General features: G+C 42.7%; 1 protein-coding gene across 2 annotated transcripts in view; it reads right to left on the bottom strand.

The window, feature by feature from the left end:
* LOC145345167 (AFG1-like ATPase) overlaps nt 1-7888 on the bottom strand; it is a 129455-nt gene extending 121567 nt beyond the window's left edge. For both annotated transcript variants that reach the window (XM_080192863.1, XM_080192864.1), the window contains exon 1: nt 7774-7888. In XM_080192863.1, the coding sequence (XP_080048989.1) occupies nt 7774-7888 (115 nt within the window). The remainder of the gene's footprint in view (nt 1-7773) is intronic.
* Between the last annotated feature and the right edge of the window lie 16393 nt (nt 7889-24281).

Raw genomic sequence — 24281 nt, 5'->3', positions numbered from 1 at the left:
TAAGATTATTACCAGTAATAAGCTTTAATCACAGTCACAAAATTATCAGTTAATAGAATAATGGCAGGGGTTCGCCAACCTGGAGAGTGCCCATCTTGTGCTATGTGGGGACTCTAGGGCTCTTCTTATGTCCTCGATAAGCATTTGTGCAGGACATGTTGTCAACAGTTGCTGTAGCTTGAGCTCTGGATTATGGAGCTTGAGCAGTAGCTGGCATCATTATGGAGCATCCATTAGGTTGGGGGTTACATGGATAGGACATTTATAAATGTGGCCATCTTGCATCTTAAAAATATGCAGTGAGAGGGGGAAATGGTGATCACCAGACTGTTAAAAAGGAACAGGCAGATAAAGCAGATATCCCGTGTGTGCAACCCACTCTCCTATCTGCCAGCATTCAGCACATAGAAGTCTAGAAGGGCAATAGTAATTCTACATTAGGGGAATAGGTAGGAAATTGTGTGTCCACAGATGTGTATCTAGGATGGTGCTTTGCCTCCTGTATATGTGAATGCACAGACTGCAGTAAGTAAGATTGGCGAGTTACAGGTGCAGATTGCCATGTGGAAATATGATATTAGGTCTACAACAGAGATCTTATAATGGAGGATTTTAATTACAATACTACTATCACAGTCTATATTTGGATAAAGGACAGAGAGAGGCAAGAAATCCTAGAGTTTTGAGGAAAATTTTGTAGAGAATTATGTTTTCAGTGCAACAAGGAAGGAGGCACAGCTAGACCTGGTTCTTGAAACTGAGGTGGTCTAAGTTGGTCAAATGTTAGCAGGAGAACATTGACGGGACAATGTTCATTGTATAATAAATTTTAGGCTGACTATGGAAAAGGACAAAGAACAGTCCAGCATACAGAAAATTAACTGGGAGAAAGACAAACTCTAATGGGGTAGAAACAGATCTGGGCCAAATAAGTTGGTGTCAAAGGTTGGCAGGAAATGAGGCAGCTGATCAGTGAGTTACCTTCATAGAAGAGATGAGTCAGGCACTGTCAAGCTTTATTCCCGTCGAAAAGGAAAGGCAGGGCAAACAAATCAAAAGCTCCCTGGATGACAAAAGAGATTGAAATTAAAGTACAAAAAAGTGTGTCTATAACAGGTGTCAGGTAGAAAATACAAAAGAACCCAATCAAATACAAAAGCTTCAGAGAAGAGATGAAGAAATAAATGAAAGAAGCAAAGAGAGAGTACAAAAAGAAACTGACAGCTAGCTTAAAAGGGAATCCCAAAGTCTTCAATAGGCATATAAATAGTAAAAGGAGAAGTAAGGTCTGCTAGAGATCAAAAGGAGAATTTACACATAGGGGCAGAGAGCATAGCTGAGATACTAAATGAATACTTTGCATCTGTCTTTGAGGAAGAAAATGTGACCCAGGCCATGATAAAACATTGGGCAATTCAGACACTAGATCGATTTAAAATTGAAAATTGAAAAGGAGGAAGTATTGTAGAGGTTATCAGACCGGATGAAAGGCATCAAAGGCTACTAAGGGAAGTGAGAGTGGGAATTGCAGAGGCACAGACCAGAACTTTTCAATCTTCCTTGGATTTTCCTTGAAGTTTCTTCAGCCAGAGAGTGAAGAAAACAAGCAGATAGTAAGACAAAGGGTATGCTGGCCTTAATTGTGGAATTCACTACCACAGAAAGTAGTTGAGGCCAAAAGGTTGTGTGATTTCCAGAAATTAAAAATAGCTCTTGAGGCAGAAGGGATCAAAAGATATGGGAGAAGCGGGATCAGGATATTGAATTTGATGATTAGTCATGATCAAAATGAATGATGGAGCAGGCTCAAAGGACAGAATGGCCTACTGCTGCTTCTATTTTTGAAGTTTCTATGTTTCATTGCTTTCAATGGTTGCTCTCTGAAAAATAATCTTCTGAACTGCCAGTCAATACAATTGTGCTCAAGTAAAAATACCAAACAAATAAATTGGACATAACATTTTAATTGCATCAAACTACAACAAGCATTTTTTTTTAAACTGAACTTGACCTAAACAAAACACCAATTATGTAAATTTTGACTCTTTGCACAAGTTCAAAAGATTATTGTGCAGGGTCAACATAAAACAAAAATACGCTTTCCCACAGGGGTGGGAGGGAAAATAAAAAATCTCCAGAGATGGACTGCACTTTCACATTGCCCAATGATCAGCCAATAAACAGCATTTCCAGAACCTGGGAAGAGGGTCACAGAATTCAAGGTACAGTATATGATAGAGTATAGCTCAAAATGAGGAGGATTTAGAACATTATAAATATAGCAAAATTGTGCTTTGTTCTGGAGAATACAACAAACAAATATGCTTTCAACTGCTCTGAATATATTTCTAAACTGTTAATAAGCAAACAGTGCATTCAGAAACAAAAAGCAGTCTTTAGTATGGCACATCTCACTCATTGTTTCATGCGTAGTGCATTCCAGTACTTGATTGTAAAAGCACATGTGAACAAACAAGCAGTTTTTAAGCAAAAGAAAAAGACACTCATTGCAAAATTCCAACTAAAGCACTCCTCAAATAGATTGCAGGTTCTCTCAAGATGATGGAGCGCTTTAGAAAGAGATCTCTTGCTGCAAAAGCTTCTATTGTATTTAAAGGATACATTGAAAGGTCTGTACCAATTGTTGTGGGAGGATTTTTAATTGGCTATGCCTGGAGACATAAGTTATTACAAAATACACTAACAAGTATAAAAAGAAAGTTGGATTTATATAGAGCCTTATCAGGATGTACAAGATGTGAATTACTTCTGAAATGCAGCCAATTTTCACAAAACAAAATTGCAAATGAATAAACCAATTTTTTCTGTTTTGGTTGGTGTTGATTGAGGGAGGAAAATTTATACATGGAGAAATCACTTTCCCTCACAAAGCTTGCGTTCTCTGGCCCTTCCCAATGATGAGATAGAGGATCAGCCATGATCATTTTGAATGGCAGAGGGGGCTTAAAGGGCCGAGTGTCCTACTCCTGCTCTTATTTTCTATGTTTCATACATTTTGATGAAGTATTGATTTGGGCTGGTTTCAGAATTAAGTGATGTACAATGGAGATGATCTTCTCAGTTCTGCAACTTCAAAAAAAATGCCATGAACAAAGAAGTCCACTGTGTAGTCCCTTCCTTAAACTGATCCATGGCATTTAATCATGTTTGCAGAGGCAGTCTATTTAAGTTGCTAAAGAAAATTTCACTGCCTCCCGAAGTTGTTCAACGTGACCTCTGCTGTCCATAAAAACATCACGGATAAGGTCAGCTATGAGGATATAACAGCTATGAGCTTATAACTTGGGGCGGCATGGTAACACAGTGGTTAGCACTGCTGCTTCACAGCTCCAGGGTCCTGGGTTTGATTCCTGGCTCGGGTCACTGTTTGTGTGGAGTTTGCACATTCTCCTTGTGTCTCGTGGGTTTCCTCCAGGTACTCCGGTTTCCTCCCACAGTCCAAAGATGTGCGGGTTAGGTTGATTGGCCATGCTAAGAAATTGCCCCTTAGTGTCTAGGGATGTGTAGGTTAGCGGGATTAGTGGGTATAATATGTAGGGATGTGGGGGTAGAGCGAGTGTGGGATTGTGTTCAGTGCAAACTCAATGGGCCAAAGGGCCTCTTTCTGCACTGTATCAGATGCCTGCAGGTCATCTGTATGGCTGTCAACTCACATAAAAGAATTGATGGAAAATTGTTCAGCCTTACTTGCCTGAGACCCAAGACAAAGGTGTGGCAAATCCTCAAAGAGATGCTCTCGCTGATGATGCTGCACTAAGGTTTCACATCAAACAACAACGTGAGCAATGAATTGGCAGATTTTCGCATGTCTTTAGAGTTTGGTTTGATCATCAACATAAGGAAATCAAAAGTCATGGTCCAGGATGATGCCAGTCGTATCCCCAAAGACCTTCTGAATGGTGAATTGGCCAATACATCAAGATCCCCTGGGTATCCATACCTCCGTTACAAGGATACCTGCAAGCAAGTTATGAAGATGACAGACACTGAGACTGGCATCTGGGAGACAGTCGCTGAGAGACATAAAATCTGGAGGCTGACTGTTTGGAAGGGTGTTAGAAGCAGTAAGGAATAACAAAAAAGCTCTGCTGAACAGGAAGGGAACAGGAAAATTCAACTCATTACAGCCGTGGTTTAAACATGGACAAAACAGCTGAATACCAGAAGTGAAGTAAGAGTTACTGCCCTTGACATCAAGGCAGCATTTGACTGTGTATGCCATCAAAGAGCACTAACAAAACTGAAGTCGATGGGAATCAAGGGAAAAATTCTTCACTGGTTGCAGTCATACCTGGAATAAAGGAAGATGGTTGAGGTGGTCGGATGTCAAACATCTCAGCTCCAAAACATCTCTGTAGGAGTTCCTCAGATGTTTGCAGGAGTTCCTCAGGATAGTGTCCTAGGCCCAACCATCTTCAATTGCTTCATCAATGATCTTCCCTCCTTCATAAGGTCAGGAGTGGGGATGTTCGCCGATGATTGCACAATGTTCAGCACCATTCACAACTCTTTAGATACTGAAGCAGTCCATGTCCAAATGCAACAAAACCTGAATAATATCCAGGCTTGGGCTGATAGGTGGCATAATACATTTGTGCCACATAAATGCCAGGCAATGACCATCTCCAACAATAGAGGATCTAACCATCGCCCCTTGGCATTACCATCATTGAATCCTTCACCATCAATATCCTGGGGGTTACCATTGACCAGAAACTGAACTGGACTAACTATACATGGCTACCAGAGCAGATCAAAAGCTGGGAAACCTGCGATGGGTAACTCATCTCCTGACCCCACAAAGCTTGTCCATTACCTCCAACACACAAGCCAGGAAAGAAGTACAAAACTCTCCACTTGCCTCAATGTGTGCAGCTCCAACAACATGCAGAACAGAGCAGACCACTTGATTTGGACCTCCTCCAAAAACCTGCAATCCCTCCAAAGCCAACAAACAGTGGCAGCCGAGTGTGCCATCATGCACTGCAGGCATGTTACAAACCCACAACCAACTAGATGGACGAGAGCAGCAGATACCTGGAAACATCACCACCTGGAGGTTCCCCTCAATGTCTCTCACCATCCTGACTTGGAAGTCTATTGCCATTCCTTCACCATCACTTGGCCAAAATCTTGGAATTTCTTCCCTAACAGCACTGTGGGTATACCTACAGCGATGCAAGAAGGCAGCTCACCACCACATTCAGAAGGGCAACTAGGGATGGGCAATAAACATTGGATTAGCCAGCAATGCCCACATCCCATAAATGGGATGCCAGTGAATCGTGCACTTTCTCAGCTTGTTGTTTTTCTTTGTAGCAAACGTAGCAGAGACAGCTATGCCGAAGTGGGATGCCTGAACCACACCAGCAGATGTGTAACACAAGAGTTGACTATCACAGCACAAACCATCATTATGTCCAGATGGCCAAAAAGCATCACACCCAGCAGTCCATATTTTATCAACGGGCCAGCATACTAGAGGAGGACAAATAAAATGCCTCTCTTCTTGAAGCACAGCCACAATGGCATTAACAAATGCAAGGAGCTTGCTACCAACTGTTTTAAATGGTGATAACTTGTTCATCAAGCTACATTATACCTCAAGTCCAATTGCCTTAATGATAAGGCAAAGCAGCAGCAGAGAAGGAAAGAAAAGGAAGGAAATCCTGCACTCTGGATCCCACTATGTCAAAGACTATCCTGCCCCACAAGTCCAAAAGATCACAGGGCAAGAATTGGCCTGTTTAGTCACACCCTGAGTAGGCGTCATCTTGGAATCAAGGAACAGCTGTCAACAGCTTAACTGCATATAGAAGCTACATTTAACATAATAAATTACGTTGCATTCATTGTGATATCCTTTACAATTTCAGCAGATCCATAAGTGCTCTACCACCAATTAAGTAATTCTGAAACATAGTCACTGTTGTGAAAACCAGAGAAAAAAGTTTTAAGGAGCATCTTAAAGGAGGAGGAAGAGGCAAAACAGTTTAGGGAGGCAATTCTAGCAATAGAGCCTTGACAGTTGAAGGCTATGGGAACCAATGGCAAAGTGAAGGGAAATCCGGTCTACACAAAAAGCCAGAATTAGAGGGGTGGAAAGTTATGGCAGTGTTACTGAGGAAGTTATTGAGAATGCAGAGATTTAATCACAGAAAACATACAGTAGAGAAAGAGGCCATTTGGCCCATCGAGTCTGCACAACCAAATCCCACCCAAGTCCTAACCCCATGTCCCGACATATTTACCCACGAATCCCTCTAATTTACGCATCTCAGGACACTAAGGGCAATTTTTAGCATGGCCAATCAACCTAACCCACACATCTTTAGACTGTGTGAGGAAACCGGAGCACCCAGAGGAAACCCACGCAGACATGAGAGAATGGGCAAACTCCACACAGACAGTAACCCAAGCCAGGAATCGAAGCCGGGTCCCTGGAGTAACAGTGCTAACCACTGCGCTATCACGCTGCCCAAAAACCAAAGGATTAAACTTGAGCCATCAATCTCCTTTCTGAACAGTTACGTTTTTTTAATGTAATTCATTTTTCCAGCTCAGCTGATCCAGTTCCAGGATCAATATCTACTTTTCATGGAATCATAAAAGCTCTACAGTGCAGAAGAGATAATCTGGTCCATCAAACACTGACTCGCTGATAGAATGGGTGGAATTTTCCAGCTGCGCTTGCCCCAAAATCAGAAAATCCCACCCAAGGTCAACTGACTTTACCATGGTCCGTCTTGCACCCTCCACGATTGCTGCGGTGGATGGGACAGGAAAATTCCCCCAGCATCTTACCCAGGCCCTCGCTCCCTGCCCTTCCCCCATAAGCACAATAAGAAGTCTCACAACACCAGGTTGGACTTTAATGAGGTGTTGTGAGACTTCTTACTGTGTTTACCCAAGTCCAATACCAGCATCTCCACATCATGGCTATCTCTGTAACCCATTTACCATAGCTAATCCTCTAAACCAGACGTTATAGAAATCATAGAAGACCATTTGGCCCATCAGGTCTGCACTGACAACAAGCCCCATCCCCGTAATCTCACTAATCCCTCTAACCCATGCATCCCGGACACTAAGGAGCAATTTAGTATGGCCAATGCATCTAACCTACACATCTTTGCAGCGTGAGGGGAAACGGGAGCACCTGAAAGAAACCCACACGGACACAGGGAGAACGTGCAAACTCCAGACACACAGTGACCCAAGCCGGGAATCGAACCCAGGTGCCTGGAGCCGTGAGGCAAGAAGTGCTAACCACTGGGCTAGCCTGCTGCCCCTGTTTTGAGGCATTATGGGGGCAATTTAGCGTGGCCTACCCGACTAACTTGCATATCTTTGGGCTGTCCATTATTTGGAGACCAAAACTACAGGACTGCAACTAAGCCAAAGAAAAAGTCAGGAATGCGATCGCCGAACGGGGACATTTATCGCACGCCCGCTTATTCATAGAAAGTTGCTGAATCAAAGAGGGTGTAGGCCGTTAAGAAGTATTACCATTAAATCAGGATGAATAAATCAGTGCCAATAAAGTGACACCTCCTTCCCCACCCACTCACTCACTCACAGCCGGGTGACATTAAGGAGAGTTTAATAGAGGAGGGCTGCAGCCCAGGTTTATCTGCCCGGCCCGGCCCGACCCGTCTCCCCGGCACCGGCGGCCTGACCAGACCCCCGCCCCCGCCCCCGCCCCCGCCCCCGGGGGCCGCCACTTCATCAAACTTTAACCACCTTCCTCACCTCTGAAGCAGCCCCGGTTTGTCGGGTACAACTTGTGCTTGAACCAGGGGGTGTCAGCGTTCAAAAGGCCCGACAAACGGCCCAGAGAGACCAAGGGCGTCCTGGCGGCCGCCATCTTCCTCAACAAGGATGAACTTTATTAGCTCAGTGTGTGTGTGTGTGTGTGTGTGTGGACAGGTGCTGCTGCAGGTCCCCCACAAACCACCTTCATGGGAAACACCTCAGCACCAGAACCTCAGTCACAAATCATGTAACTGGCCCTTTAACGAAAAATGGGGAGCTGTCCCACCTCATTTTTAAGTTTTTTTTTATCTGGTATAGTTTATTTCTCAGTGTCACAAGCAGGCTTACGTTAACACGGCAACGAAGTTACTGTGAAAATCCCCCTAGTCGCCACACTCCGGTCGGTGCCTGTTTGGGTACCCTCAGGGCGAATTTAGCGTGGCCAATGCACCTAACCAGCACGTCTTTCGGACTGTGGGAGAATGTGCAGTCTCCGCGCAGACAGTGACCCAAGCTGGGAATCAAACCTGGATACCTGGCCCTGGGAGGGAGGGGTACTTGCCACCTTGCCACCCCATTTTTATAGAGATGTACAACACAGAGAAGGGCCTTCAGCCAATCGCATCTGCGCCATTCAAAATCAACCATCTAATTGTTCGACCCCCATTTTCCAACACTTCGCTTGTTGCTTTGTGTGTCTTTGTATTGGAAATGCGCATCTAAATTCTTCTTAAATGTTATGAGGGTCTCCACCTCTCCCACCCTTTAAGACAGTGAGTTTCAGACCCCCACCACCCTCTGGGTGGAAATGTTTTTCCTCACATTCCTGCGAATCCTCTTACCTTAGATGCCAGAAGGATGTTCCTGATGGTGGGTATGTCAGTATCTAGGTCATATTCTAAGGATACGGGGTAAATCTTTTAGGACTGAGATTAGGAGAAATTTCTTCACCCAGAGAGTGGTAAGCCTGTGGAATTTGCTACCACAGAAAGCAGTATGGTTTCCAAGAAGGAGTTAAATACAGCTCTTGGGGCGAAGGGGATCAAAGGACATTGCTGGGGGGGGGGGGGGGGGCGGTGTCAGTGGGATCACACTATTGAGTTGGATGATCAGACATGATCATAATGAATTCAGACTCAAAGGGCTGAATGGCCTACTCCTGCTCCCTTTTTTCAATGTTTAAATTTATGCCTCCTGGTGGTTGATCCTTCCACCAAGGGGAAAAGTTTCTTCCAGTCTATTTATGCCCCTCATAATTGTATGTATTTCAATATCCACTCCTCAGTCTCATCTGCTCCAAGGAAAACAATCCCAATCTATCCGATCGCTCTTCATAACTAAAATTCTGCAGCCAAGCAACATCCTGGTTTTTTATTCATTTATGGGATCTGGTGTCAGTGACAGGACTAGCATTTACTGCCCATCCCTAATTGCTCAATTTTCAGAGGGCATTTTATGAGTCAACATTTCGGCAAATCTTGAGTCACATGTAGGCAACGAGAGCTTGAAAGATTTCCTACCCTGAAGGGCATTAGTGATACCAGATGGGTTTTATGACGAAAGCAAATTATTGCAGATGCTGGAGTCTGAAACAAAAACAGAAAACACTGGAAAATCTCAAGTGGTCTGACAGCATCTGTGGAGAGAGAATAGAGCTAACATTTTGAGTTTGGGTGCCTCTTCATCAGAGTTAAAAAAAAATTGTTTTGTAGTCATCAAACTTTTTATTGAATTCCCAAATTTTACCATCTACCGTAGGGGGGAAATTCGAACTCAGGTACCCAGAACATTACCATGGGTCTGGGATTATTAGTCCAGCAACAATACCACTATGCCACCACCCACCCCCACCCCCACCCCCACCCCCACAACTTTGACTTTGATTGCAATATATAAGTATGGTCCAAGAAGGGCCTGCAGCCAAAGCATAAATTGCCTGTCCTCACTTTCTGACCAATGTATGTTATTACCGTTTTCTGATTTTGTTTCAGAATTCCAACCATCTACAGTTTATGCATATTGTGCACCTGTGAGCAAAATCTGAGATCACTGATTTAGTCCATAAAGTTGTTGTGTGTCCTGCACATCAAAATGGTCGTGAAATTATCATCTCTTGTAAAAACCCATCTGGTTTACGAATTTTAATTTGATTTATTATTGGCACATGCATTAGTATACAGTGAAAAGTATTGTTTCTTGCATGCTATACAGGCAAAGCATACATACATAGGGAAGAAAAGTAGAGGGTGCAGAATGGAGTGTTACAGTCGTAACTGAGGTGTAAAGAAAGATCATACCTAGGCAGCACATTGCTGCTGCCCTTGGCACTGCCTGGCCACTGTCTCCTGGCCAATGTCAGGGGCAGTACCAGGGGGAAGTGCCTGGACAGTGCGAGAGGGCAGTGCTGGGGGGAGGGGGGTTTCTGTGGAGAAGCTGCCATGAGGTTGTATGGGGGGAGATGCTGGGGGTGAGGGTGGGGGGAGGGTTGATTCCAGGGGAAGGGAGAAGTTGTGGAGGAAAGGGGGGAGTTATTATTTTTAACATCAGAGTGCCCTTTAAATGGACACCCTAATCTTAAAAACCAAAGAAACGTCATGGGACACACCACTTGGATTTTATTTTGTCAAAAAGAGTTTAGAAAAGGCAGAAAAAACTGACAGGACAGCCACCATCTACCCTTGCTTTTCCTGCCTGAGTTAATATTGACAAAAAAAATCAGTAAATTCCACTCATTGTTTCAACTGGTTGACAAATAGTAACAAGGGGGCATAGGCCAACAATTATCACTAGAAAAATATAGAGGGAGGTTAGTTATTAGATCATGAAGTTATTTACTGTAAGTGACTGTTAAGGAGGAAGTTCTAACATCGTTAGAAAGGAGATTTGAAAAGGAGTAATATAAAAGGCACTAAGGAAAGTGAGAGGAAATGAGAGCAGATTGGATAGTTCCAGCTAACAGCCAACACTGACACTAACATGACAGTCTGAACCTGTTTTCTCTGCTGTGAGTTCAACAATGTTATAAATCATTAAATGCTTTACATTTAATTTTAGTATTTTTCTTTTCTGGATAAGGCTGCTTTTTACCTTTTCTCAATTTTTGCATTCCTTTTTGTGCTTATGCAGAAGAAAAGACTGGGATCTGATTAAGGAATGTTCTTCATTATGTTGGAATGAAGGGCAGCTTTAGATTTTCTATGACCATATACAGTGAAACCAAAAAAAAAAGTCCTTTGCTACGTTTACAATTTTCAGAATCAATGCAGCCAGATTATTCAAAGTATAGTCAAAGGTTATTTCACACAGAAAGGGTCAGTATGTGGTCATTGCTCAGAATGAAGGAGGATTACTCACTGCCTCTCGTTAAACATAAAGCATCTTTCTTGTTCATGTTCAGCAGCAGTTTTGTTTTCATATTTTCAATGAGGAATGCAAGATTACTATCAGCATCCTTCATCAGTTTCAAGGAAGTTTGAAGGATGTCAATTCCTCTGAAATATATTGTTTTCTTCACTCAGTTAGGTAGTGAGATTGCTTTTAATTTTCAAAGCTCAATGTTAAAACAAGCATTAGCAACAGTTTATGGGCTCCTGACATTCGCTTCTATGGAGTATTCATTATTAATTCTGTACTTTCAAAAGCTGTCTTCTATAGGCTGGGTAATCCATGAGCCTCTTGATTTCAATAGGCACCACACACTGCCTGGCTTGTTTCCACAAATGTAATGTTTTTATTATGTGTTGGATTACAGAGCTTTCCTTTACCCCCTGCTTCAAAGTCTCCAAGTCTATCCGCTCCAAGCCAAAGTCGCTGAGATCTTACAGCGATGGAATCTCAACTTCAGCAGCATTGAGGATTATCACTGGTCTCAGTGTAACTCAGGCAGAGATGGGGAAAAAAATCAAACCGGATCCCCAATCTTGATTACTGGTGACATTTGCAATCAAGTATGTATGTATTGTCACTGGTCAGGGCAGGATCCAGCCAGGTATTAATAGTCCCTCAGTCACATACCCTCTTGCTACTAGCACGTGGCCACATGGGAACTGGAGGGCATGACTAATAGCCAGAAAAATATAATATTCCAAAATTCCCTACTATATTATTAGTCAAATAGCTGAATCTCTATGACTCATATGTTTTATCCATAGACTTGCCAGTATTCCTGACTGGGTCAATGTTTGCTTTTTAAAAAATTCTCTGCATGCAAGTTCTCTTCTGTGCAGACTTGATGCTTTCTATCCCATAGGTTTCCCTGGTTTTGCTGTGTGACTTATCTTCCCCGTTAGAATCCTGAGTTTGTTTCTCACTAATTTATATATTTCTTGCTTGAAAGTATGCCAAGGAACATAAATGAGTATACAAAGAACAGTGCAGCACAGGAACTGGCCCTTCGCCCCACCAAGTCTGTGCCAACACAGATGCCTCTCTAATTTAATATTTTCTTGCCTCAATGTGGTCCATGTCCCTCTATTCCCTGCCTATTCATGTTTCTATCCAAATGTGTTTTGAACATTGTTATAGAATCTGCTTTGACCACCTCCTCTGGCTGTGCATATGAAAAACTTCCTCCTTACAACTCTTTTAAACTTTCCCCCTCTCACTTTCAACCTATGTCCCCGAATAATTGACCCTTTGACCCTGGGAAAAAGGCTCTGACTATCCACTCTATCCAAGCTTGTCATAATCTGTAAATCTCTATCAGGTCCCCCCTCATCCTCTGACGCCCCAGTGAAAACAATCCAAGTTTGTTCAACATTTTTTCATAGTCCACATCCTCCAAACCAGGCAATATCCTGGTAAATTTCTTCTGCATCCTTTCCAATGCGTCAATATCCTTCCTGTAGTGTGACGACCAGAATTGTACACAATGTTCCAAATGTGGTCGAACTAAAGTCTTATACATGTAACATGAGTTTCCAATTCCTATACTCAACGCCTCAATCGATGAAGGCAGCATGACATACGCCTTCTTGACCACCTTGTCCACCTGAGTTGCTACCTCTAGGGAACTGTGGATCTGCATGCCTAGATTTCTTTGTATGCTAATATTTCTAAGGGTGACATTTACTGCATACTTTCCTTCTACAGTAGACCTTCACATCACCTCACATTTGTCCAAGTTAAATTCCATCTGCTATCTTTCAGCCCAGGTCTCCAGCTAATTTATATCGTGCTGTATCCTCAGACAATCCTCCTCACTATCCGCTACTCTCTCAATTTGTGTATCATCTGCAAATTTACTAATCAGACCACTTACATTTTCCTCCAAATCATTTGTATATATTACAAACAACAGAGGACCCAGCACTGATCCTTATGGAACACCCCTTGTTACAGACCTTCAATTAGAAAAGTACCCTTCCAATGCTGCTCTCTGCTATCTATGCCCAAGTCAATTTTGTATCCATCTTACCAGCTTACCTCAGATCCCATACGACTTCACTTCTGTATCAGCCTGTCATGAGGAATCTTATCAAAGGCTTTATGAAAGTCCATGTATACAACATCCAATGCCCTGGTCAATTTTTCTTGGCATTTCCTCAGTCAAGTTTGTGAGACACAACCTCCACTTCACAAAATCACGTTGCCTATCACTAATAAGCTTATCCTCGTCCAGATGTGAATACATCCTGCCTCTAAGAATCTTCTCCAATAATTTCCCCACCACTGATGTAAGGCTCAAAGGCCTACGAATTCCCAGTTGGCTCTTCTGCCCTTTTTAAACAGAGGAGTAATGTTAGCTACTCTCCAATACTCTGGTACCTTGGCCATGGCTAAAGATCTTGGCCAAGGCCTCAGCAATTTCTTCCTTCATCTCTCAGTATTCTGGGATAGACCCTATCTGGCCCCGGGGACTTGTCCATTTTAATGTTTTTCAAAACCTCCAATATCTCCTCCCTTTTTATCTCAACATATCCTAGAATGTCAACATCCTCTTTTCTACATTCACCATCCACCACATCCTTCTCCTTTGTGAATGCTGACACAAAGTACTCATGGGTGAGATCCTTAACCTCATCTGGCTCCACACACAAATTCCCTCCACTATCCTTGAGTGGACCTCTCCTTTTCTTAGCCACCCTCTTCCTCCTTATGTATGCATAAAAAGCCTTGGGATGCTCCTTAATCCTGCCTGCCAAGGATATTTCAAGGCATCTTTTTGCCCTCTTAACTCCCTGTTTAAGTTTTTTCTTTGTATTCCTCAAGAACTTTATCTGTATTCAATTTCCTGAAATTTATGTATGTCTTCTTCTTCTTTTTCAGTAAGGTCACAATCTCTCTCATCATCCAGGGTTCCCAAAGCTTGCCTACTTTATCCTTCATTTTTACAGGAACATACTTGTCTTGAATGGTTAACAACTGACTTTTAAAAGACTCCCACATATCGGATGTGGATTTACCCTCAAACAGCCGTCCCCAATCTACATTCCCGAGCTCCTACCTAATACTACTGTAGTTAGCCTTCCCCCAGTTTAGTACTTTCATTCTGGGACTGCTTCTATCCTTTTCTACAAGTATCTTGAAATTTATAGAATTGTGATCACTGTTCCCAAAATGGTCCCCTACTGAGACATCAATCATCTGTCTGGGCTCTATTTCCAGAACCAGGTCTAAGATAGCCTCTTCCCGAGTTGGACTATCTACAAATTGCCTCAAGAAGCAGTCTTGGACACACTGAACAAACTCTGCCCCAACCAAGCCCCTGGCACTAAAGGAATCCCAGTCTATATTGGGGAAGTTAAAATGGCCCATCACAACAGCCCTGTTGTTTTTACATCGTCCTATAATCTGCTGACATATCAGTTCACTTCACGCTGGCTGTTGGGAGGTCTGCAGTACAACATCAACAGTGTGATTGTACAACTCCTGTTCCTGAGTTCTACCCATATGGCCTCACTGTATGATCCCACCAAGGTGTCCTCCCTCTGTTTAGCTGTCGCATTCTCCCTAATCAGTAAAGCAACACACCCACCTCTTTTGTCACCCTCTCTATCTTGCCTGAAGCATCTAAATCCTGGAATGCTAAGCTGCTAGTCCTGCCCTTCTTTCACCCAAGTCTCTGAAATTGCCACAGCATTATAGTTCCATGTAGTAATTCAAGCTAAGTTCATCTGCCTTACTTCTTGTGTTAAAGCAAACATGTCTCAGACCATCTGTCCTTTTTCACTTTTTGTACACGGTCCCTGTGTCTTATTTCTCTTATCCTTACTCAACCCATTCACTGAGTTCTCCACAGTCTCTGTACTCTCTCCATTTTTGACTTTTGCCTCTTTTTTCTCTGCCTTCCACTTTTCCCCTTACTGCCTTATGTTTCTGTACCCATTTTACTTTCCTCTGATATCCTGCAACGGTTCCCTTTGCCTTGCTACATTAGTTTAAACCCTTCCCAACAGCACTAACAAACATTCCCCTAGGACATTGGTTCCAGTCCTGCCCAAGTGCAAACAGTCCAATTTGTACTGGTGCCACCTCCCCCAGAACAGGATCCAATATCCCAGGAATTTGAATCATAAGAACATAAGAAATAGGAGCAGGAGTAGGCCATCTAGCTCTTCGAGCCTGCCCCGCCATTCAATAAGATCATGGCTGATCTGTTGTGGCTCAGTTCCACATTCCCGCCCTTTCCCCATAACCCTTAATCCCCTCTCTTATCAAAAACCCATCAACCCGCGTCTTAAAAATATTTAGCGAGGTAATAAGAACATAAGAACATAAGAAATAGGAGCAGGAGTAGGCCAACTAGCCCTTCGAGCCTGCTCCGCCATTCAATAAGATCATGGCTGATCTGTCGTGGCTCAGTTCCACATTCCCACCCTCTCCCCATAACCCTTAATCCCCTCTCTCATCAAAAACCCATCAACCCGCGTCTTAAAAATATTTAGCGAGGCAGCCTCCACCACTTCAACGGGCAGAGAATTCCAGAGATTCACCACCCTTTGAGTGAAGAAGTTCCTCCTCAACTCTATTCTAAACCGCCCCCCCTTTATCTTGAGGCTGTGCCCCCTAGTCCTACTATCCTTTCTGAGCGGGAAGAGTCTCTCCACCTCTATCCTATCCATCCCATTCATCATCTTATACGTCTCAATGAGATCTCCCCTCATTCTTCTAAACTCTAACGAGTACAAGCCTAATCTATTCAGCATCTCCTCATAGCTCAACCCCCTCAACTCCGGCATCAGCCTAGTAAACCTCCTCTGCACTCCCTCCAAGGCCAAAATATCCTTGCGTAAGTACGGCGCCCAAAACTGCACACAGTACTCCAGCTGCGGCCTCACCAATGCCCTATACAGCTGCAGCAAGACCTCTCTATTTTTATATTCAATCCCCCTCGCGATGAAGGCCAGCATCCCATTCGCCTTCTTGACCACCTGCTGCACCTGCAAGCTGGGTTTTTGCGACTCATGCACAAGGACCCCAAGGTCCCTCTGCACCGTCGCCTGCTGCAGTTTTTCTCCACGTAAGTAATAGTCCTTCCTACCATAGTGGACCACCTCGCACTTGCCAACATTAAATTCCATTTGCCATTTCCTGGCCCATTCGCCCAGCCTATCTAGATCCTTCTGTAGACTCTCCCCACCCTCCGCACAATTTGCCTTTCCACCAATTTTGGGGCAGCAAATTTCGACACCGTACAAGCCTCCACCACTTCAACGGGCAGAGAATTCCAGAGATTCACCACCCTTTGAGTGAAGAAGTTCCTCCTCAACTCTGTTCTAAACCGCCCCCCCTTTATCTTGAGGCTGTGCCCCCTAGGCCTACTATCCTTTCTGAGCGGGAAGAGTCTCTCCACCTCTATCCTATCCATCCCATTCATCATCTTATACATCTCAATGAGATCTCCCCTCATTCTTCTAAACTCCCTACCTCTTGCAGCATCCCTCAAGCCACATATTCATCTTAGCTATCCTGACATTCTTATTTTGACTAGCACGTGGCACTGATTGCAATCCTGAGATTGAGGTACCTTTGAGGTCCTACTTTTTAGTTTAACTCCTAAGTACCTAAATTCAGCTTATAGGACCTCATTCCATTGCTTAGCTATATTGGTGGTGTCTATATGCACCATGACAGCTAGCTGTTCACCCTCCCCCTCCAGAAAGCCCTGCAGCTCCACCGAGACATCATTGACCTTTACATCAGGGAGGCAACATACCATCCTGGGGTCTCATTTGCATCCATAGGAACACCTGTCTTTTCCCCTTACAATTGAATCCTCTATCACTATAGCTCTGCCATTCTTTTTACTGCCCTCCTGCACAGCAGAGTCAACCATGGTGCCACGACCCTGGCTGCTGCCACCTTCCCCCGATGAGCCATTTCCCCCAACAGCATCCAAAATAGCGTATCTATTTTTGGAGGGAGATGACCATAGTGGACCCCTGTATTGCCTTCCTACTCTTCCTTTGTCTGTTGGTCATGCATTCCCTATCTCCCTCAGTCATTTTTATCTGTGGTGTGACTAACTCACTGAATGTGCCATCCATGACTTCCTCAGCATTATGAATGTTCCAAAGTGAATCCATCCACAGCTCCAGAGCCATCAAATGGTCTAACAAGAACTGCAATTGGACATACTTCTCGCACATGAAGGAGCCAGGGACACCGGAAAGGTCCCTGAATTCCCACATCGCACAACAGCATGACATAGACCTGGGATTTCCTGCCATGACTTAACCCTTAAGTTAACTTCAACAACAATTACAATGTCAAGAGGGAAAAAAGAGAAACTACTTACCAGTTACCAGCCAATCACTTACCTGATCACTTTGCTTGGGCTAAAAATGGATGACTCATCTATAAGATTATTACTCAGTCATGTTCAGTTCAAATAGTGCTATACATATAAGACCAAAGATCATAACAATCAAAGGTAAATCCATGCAACAAGTTTAGAAGAAAAATGCAATGCAGCTGCTAGTATTGTGCTAGTATTTACCTGAAGGAACATTTGGATTTTGATAGTCAATGAATGAATGTCTTTTGTACCAGATCAAACTGACTGTGCTGTTGTTTACACAATCATATCTCTTACAATATCATATCGTACAGGACTGAGACAGAGAATTTGGTGAACTGGTGCAGCGACAATAATCTCTCCCTCAATGCCAACAAAACAAAGGAGATTGTTATTGACTTCAGGAAGCATAGAGGAAAATATGCCCCTGTCTACATCAATGGGGATGAAGGAGAAAGGGTCGAGAGCTTCAAGTTTTTAGGTGTCCAGATCACCAACAACGTGTCCTGGTCCCGGTTCCCCCATGTCAATACTATAGTTAAGAAAGCCCATCACTGTCTCTACTTTCTCAGAAGACTAAGGGAAGTTGGCATGCTACAATTCTCACCAATTTTTACAGATGCAACATGGAAAGCATTTTTTCTGGTTGTATCACAGCTTGGTATGGCTCCTGCTTTGCCCAAGACTGCAAAAAACTTCAAAAGGTATAAATGTAGCCCAAGCCATCATGCAAACCAACCTCCCATCCATTGACTCTGTTTATACTTCCCACTGCCTCAGCAAAGCAGTCAGCATAACTAAGGACACCACACACCCTGGACATTCTCTCTTCCACCTTCTTCTATTGGGAAAAAGATACAAAATTCTAAGGTCATGTACCAACCAACCCAAGAACAGCTTCTTCTTTGCTGTCATCATGTTTACCTTGCATTAAGTTGATCTTTCTCTGCACCCTAGCTATGACTGTAACGCTACATTCTGCACTCTCTTGTTTCCTTCTCTATGAACCGTATGCTCTGTCTTTATAGCACAAATGAAGCAATTCTTTTCACTGTATACTAATACATGTGACAATAATAAATTAAGTCAAATTCAAGTTAAATAACTATAGGAGAACAGTTTTTCTTTATTTACACATTAAAGTAATTAGTCACAGAGTAGCTCTGATACATTACACAGTTCCAGTTTATTCAACAGGATCAGAATTAGCTTCCTTCCTGGAAAACATCAATCATCATTATGGTAGCTTAATTGAGTGTAAGACTCAAATTGCATCCTCTGCTTGGTGTTGGATGTAATTTTTGCTCAGTTTGTCACACTCACCCATGAATTGGAAGGTTTTGCCTTGAAGCCTCACTTCAACAGACATGAACTGATAATACACTGAGTGCAGTCCTGAGGAAACTCTGCACTGTTGGAAGTGCTGATTCCTGGAGGGTCTGCCAAATGGAAATTGGACAATTAAATTAAGCAGATACATACTTGCTTGGTTCATTTATTTGCAGTGTTAACTTGGAATTAGAAGTTTCTGCATTGGTTGGAAAATGCTGAACTGCTAGAATTACAATCATTTGCTTAAGAGTTTAAATAAGAAAACACAATGTGTGTGCTCTAAAGTTTCCACATCACCATTTAAAAAGAATGGGGTGTTCTAGTCAACATTTCTCATACAATTAAGAAAGAGAGTAAATGATCATTTATTTCACTGCAATTCGTAGAATTAGGTCCTTCCTTCACAAAGACATGCCAAATCCTGAGGTCGATTAGAGGAAAAATTAATCAACTTTTTATGCCTTGGATATTACATCTAAAGCAATGATATCTATAGAAAACTGTAACAGGAAAAATAGCTCACATGTCTGATCCTGGTGATCACACTGTCAGCACGCAAGAAGTGTCCGTCACAAGAGGAGCCATGGATACCTGATTACTGCCTTCTCAGTCACGATGTGATATGGAGAGGAGCCTAAGTATTAATTAGATACTGCAAATTCGGATTAAAGGCTTGGAGTACTGTATATGTTTCTGGTTGCCATTTTATAGAAAAGACACTTAAGAAGTTGTAAAAAGATTTATAAAGATGATTCCTGAACCACGAGGTTATGCCCATCAGGCAGGGGAGAACAGGATAGATCTCTTTCCTCTTGAAAAGAGAAGGTTGGGGGGGTGACTTAATAAAGATCTTTATGAATGGTTGTGATACAGGAGATACAGAGAAGGTGTTTACACTTGTTTCCAAGAAAATTTCTTTACTCAAAAGACCAGCGAGAATGTGGAACTCAGTACGTCAGGAAATGATTGTGGTGAATAGTATAGTAGAGCATATATAATAGTATAGAATTGAAGTGAAGGCTGGAAAAGTACATGGGGGAAAGCCAATAGAAGGTTATGTTGTTAGTAAGATAAGATAGGGAGAAGGTGCAAGTAAGCTAGAGCATAAGCCCTCGTATGAACCAGTTGGGCATGTTATATTTTATATGCACAGAATACAGAGCACACCAACTGGCATGAACTATTTGGGTCAAACAGCCTATTTCCAGGCTCTATTTGTTTCTTAATCTTCTTTCAGCTTCTCCCAATTATCACTACTCCCAGGTGCTTGAAGCTACTCACTTTCTCCAGTTCTTCTCCCACAATCTTCACAATTTTGCACTGATCCACTTACCTAAGCTCAAACTGACCATCTACTGGATCATTAACCTACAGATCTTAATAGCTCCGTCTTCTTGTGCTTTCCTCCAGTTCTCCAAATATTTAATCATGTTCTCATCATTCCCACCACATATCTCAATGTGATCTGTAAACATTGTTGATCACGGCATTTTGTCTTATTTGCTCAATTAGAACTAAATGATTAATTATCACTTAATTAAATTATTAATCATTGTGATTAGCTATGTGATGATTGGTATGCTCTATCTTCTTCTATACATGGCAGCCCAGTGGCACAGTGGTTAGCATTGCTGTCTCACAGTGCCAGGGATCTGGGTTCGATTCACAGCTTGGGTTACTGTCTGTGTGGAATTTGCACATTCTCCCCATGTCTGTGTGGGTTTCCTCTGGGTGCTCCAGATTCCTCCCACAGTCTCCAAGACGTGCTGGTTAGGTGCATTGACTCAAACAGTCATCAGAATGTGGCGACTAGGGGAATTTCACAGTAACTTCATTGCAACGTTAACGTAAACCTTACTTGTGACTAACAAATAAACTTATATTCTTCCATACATGTAAAATATGACATGCATAATCTCCACCAGTCACTCAGTTTGTAAACGTATCGCTAAATATAGCACTGAGCCAAGCCTGGAAGATGCTTTGTTCAGTCCCTCCATCTATTGAATTCATCTCAGATTGAGCTGAGGGGGCAATTCTACAATTGGCCACAGAATCGGGTTAAAGGATATGAAAATCTAGGTCATGTTCTTGCTTCTCATGAACCACTATACTGGGGACAGCAAATCCTGATCTCACTGCTGGAAACTCCATGGATATTGGGACAGAACTGGGCACCAAAATACCTCCCCAAAGGTAATTAGCTGCAGGTATTCACCACCAAAGCTTACACATGAAAAATGGCCACTTGTATTATGAGTTGCCAACCCTTGTAGAAATGTAGCCTAGCACCCCTTTAGGAGAGTTAGGGAATTGGAAAGGAAGCCATACAATGTTTTTCTTGTCCGCAACATATCTTGAACCTTTCCAGCATGTGTGCTGTCAAACTGTTGATGTGGAAGAATTTCTTCTCTCAGTCTGTAGTGTTTGGAATTGTTAGTTAAGTAAAGAATTCTAGCAAGTGGAAGAAAGGTGACAGACACTACCATCAACAGCAGCGGATGCTCAGCAAACCACAGTTAAAGGAACAGAGGATGTGAGGAGGTTATAGAGACAAAGAGATTTGAAACAGAGTCAAAAATTTGAAGTCCTTGCACAGAGGAAAGGGGAGGGTATTGAGATTAGCAAGGGCAGCAGTGATAGACATAGACATAGAACATAGAACCCTACAGTGCAGAAAGAGGCCTTTGGCCCATTGAGCCTGCACCGAACACAATCCCATCCAGGCCCTATCCCCATATCCCTACACATTATACCCACTAATCTCTCTAACCTACACATCCCTGGATACTAAGGGGCAATTTCTTAGCATGACCAATCAACCTAACCCGCACATCTTAGGGCTGATAGGTGATAGGTGACTGAGTTCAATACAGGAGGTAAGGTACTGAATGAATTAGAGTTTGTTATTAGTGCAACTTTGGGACACTGGCCAGAAGAGTATCAAAGAAGTTTATTCTGGTGGTGACAGAACATAGGTGAGAGTTTCGATGACAATGGGGTATGGTAGAGATGGAGACAGATGACATTTCACAGGTGGGAATGGGTGGCATTTTTACTGGGTGTAGAGCTACTCAACCTATGAGTCCAAAACTGGACAAATGAGCTGAATTTGAAGTGAGTGTGACTACACTTGATATCGACACAGCATTTAACCAAATGTGGCATCAAGGAGCCCAAGCAAAATTAAAATCAATGGGAATCAGGTGGAAAATTCTCCATTTGTTGGAATCATACCTAGCACAAAAGAAGATGGTTGTAATTGTTGGAGGTCAAACTTCTCAGTCCCAGGACATCACTTTACAAGTTCTTCAGGGGAGTGTTCGAGGCCTAAACATCTTCAGCTGCTTCATCAATGACCTGCCCTTCATCATATGGTCAGAAGTGGAGATGTTCAGTGATGGTTGCACAATGTTCAGCACCATTTGCAACTACTAAGATACTGTGTCGATATGCAGCAAGAACTGGACAACATTTCAGGTTTGTGCTGAGAAGTCATACCACACAAATGCCAGGTAATGACCGTCAAGAGATAATCCAACTACTCCCCCTTGACATTCAATGGAATTACCCTCACTGAATCTCCTAATCTCAGCATACTGATTGTTCAAAAACTGAACTGAACCAGCCATGTAAACACTGTGGCTACAAGAGCTGTTCACAAACTGATATTCTGCACGGAGTAACTCACCTCTGACTCACCTGTTCATCATCTACAAGTCACGAGTCAGGAGCTTGATGGAATACTCTCCACTTGTGTGGATGAGTGCAGCTCCAACAACACTCAAGAAGCTCAACACCATCCAGGGCAAAACAGCCTGCTTGATAGGCACCGCGTCCACCACCTTCAACATCCCCTCCCCCTACCATGAATGCTAAATAGCAGTGTGTACAATCTATAAGATTCGCTGCAACAACTAACCGAGGCTCCTTTGACAGCATCTTCAAAACCTGCGATCTTTATCACCTAGAAGTGCAAGGATAGCAAATGCATGCATACACCACCACCTGAAATATCCTCATCCAAGACATAAATCTTGGAAATAATATTGCCATTCCTTTACTGTCACTGAATCAATATCCTTGAATTCCCTCCATAATAGCATTGTGGGTGTACCTACACCACATGGACTTCAGAGGTTCAAGAAAGCAGCTCACCACCATGGGAATAGACAATAAATTCTGGCATGGCCAGCAATGCTGTCCATATCCTGTAAAATCATTTTTAAAGTCATGGATTATGAGGAACAAGCAAAAAAAATCACGAGAGGAAGCGGGACGGGGTGGGGGCGGGAGAACCAGGAACCTGTCCCTGACTGAAGGATTGCAGACCGTGAAGTTCCAAAGTTTTCAAAAGTAAAAAAAGTTTTATAAACAGCGGCTTGGATTGGGTCTGTAGTAAAGTCAACAAAAATGAGCACATCAAAAAGCAGAGGATAAACAGACATTTTAAATGGTCAGGAAAAAAAAGCTGCAAAGATCGCTGAGAACTTTCCAATAGTGAAAGGAAGTGAAGTTTTAAAAATTCACGAGAAAAACAGCAGATCCCTGCTAAAACTTCAGAAGCACAGGAAAGCACATAGAAAGAACCAGCAGCTGCTAATCGTTTCTTTTAAAAATGGCAGTCTTAAAGCAGTAATGCATTTAATGCAACAACCACAAGAAGAAACAAATTGCAGCGGACAGAAAAATTGGAAAAGATCCCGTACGGAGGGCACTGAAAGACCCCAGAAAGACGGCATCAAAAAACTTCAGGACAACAAAATATACTAGATGGCCAAATGAAGGGCAACAAGAGGATTGCAGAATGAAAGCAAGTCAACATTTTGTCAGAGACAGACCTGACCAACAATGAAGCCAAAAGGGGTTTAACTGAAGTTAATACAATGTAAAATAAGCTTAACTCCATAAAAAAGCAATCAGAAAATAAGAGCAAGTTCAGTGAAGAATTGAGTCATTCATAAACCTATGGATTACATGAGGAGTGGAGAGACGCTTTAGCAGTCAGTGTTGCCATCACAAAATGTTTTTGAAGCTATATGCACTGAAGTACCTGATCGACCTGTTATTGACATAACTGATGTTTCTGAAGTAGTTTCCGAAGTAGGTAATAATAATGGCCTGTGTCACAAAAGGTACCTGTTATTGCAGCGTAAATGGCAATCTGGTGGAATTCTCAGACTACAGAATTACACTATGTTGCAAGAAACATAAAAAATCCTTTAGACTCGATTTATAATTGTCCAACTTGTTTGGTTAGAATTTGGACTTGAGTAACTTTGTTTTGAAGATTGTATAAAGGAGTTAAAGGGCGATGGATGTAGGGTGACTGTCCCTCTAAGGGCAATATAGCAGAAGAGGGTCAGTCGTCTTGAGGGACCAATTGGGGCTGTTGGTGGATAATCTCCCTGGGGGTGGAGTCCTCTCTTGGAAA

This window comes from Carcharhinus amblyrhynchos, chromosome 7, assembly GCF_965287045.1.
Source record: "Carcharhinus amblyrhynchos chromosome 7, sCarAmb.v2.hapA, whole genome shotgun sequence".
NCBI lineage: Eukaryota > Metazoa > Chordata > Chondrichthyes > Carcharhiniformes > Carcharhinidae > Carcharhinus > Carcharhinus amblyrhynchos.
This window is presented reverse-complemented; position numbering and strand designations above follow the sequence as displayed.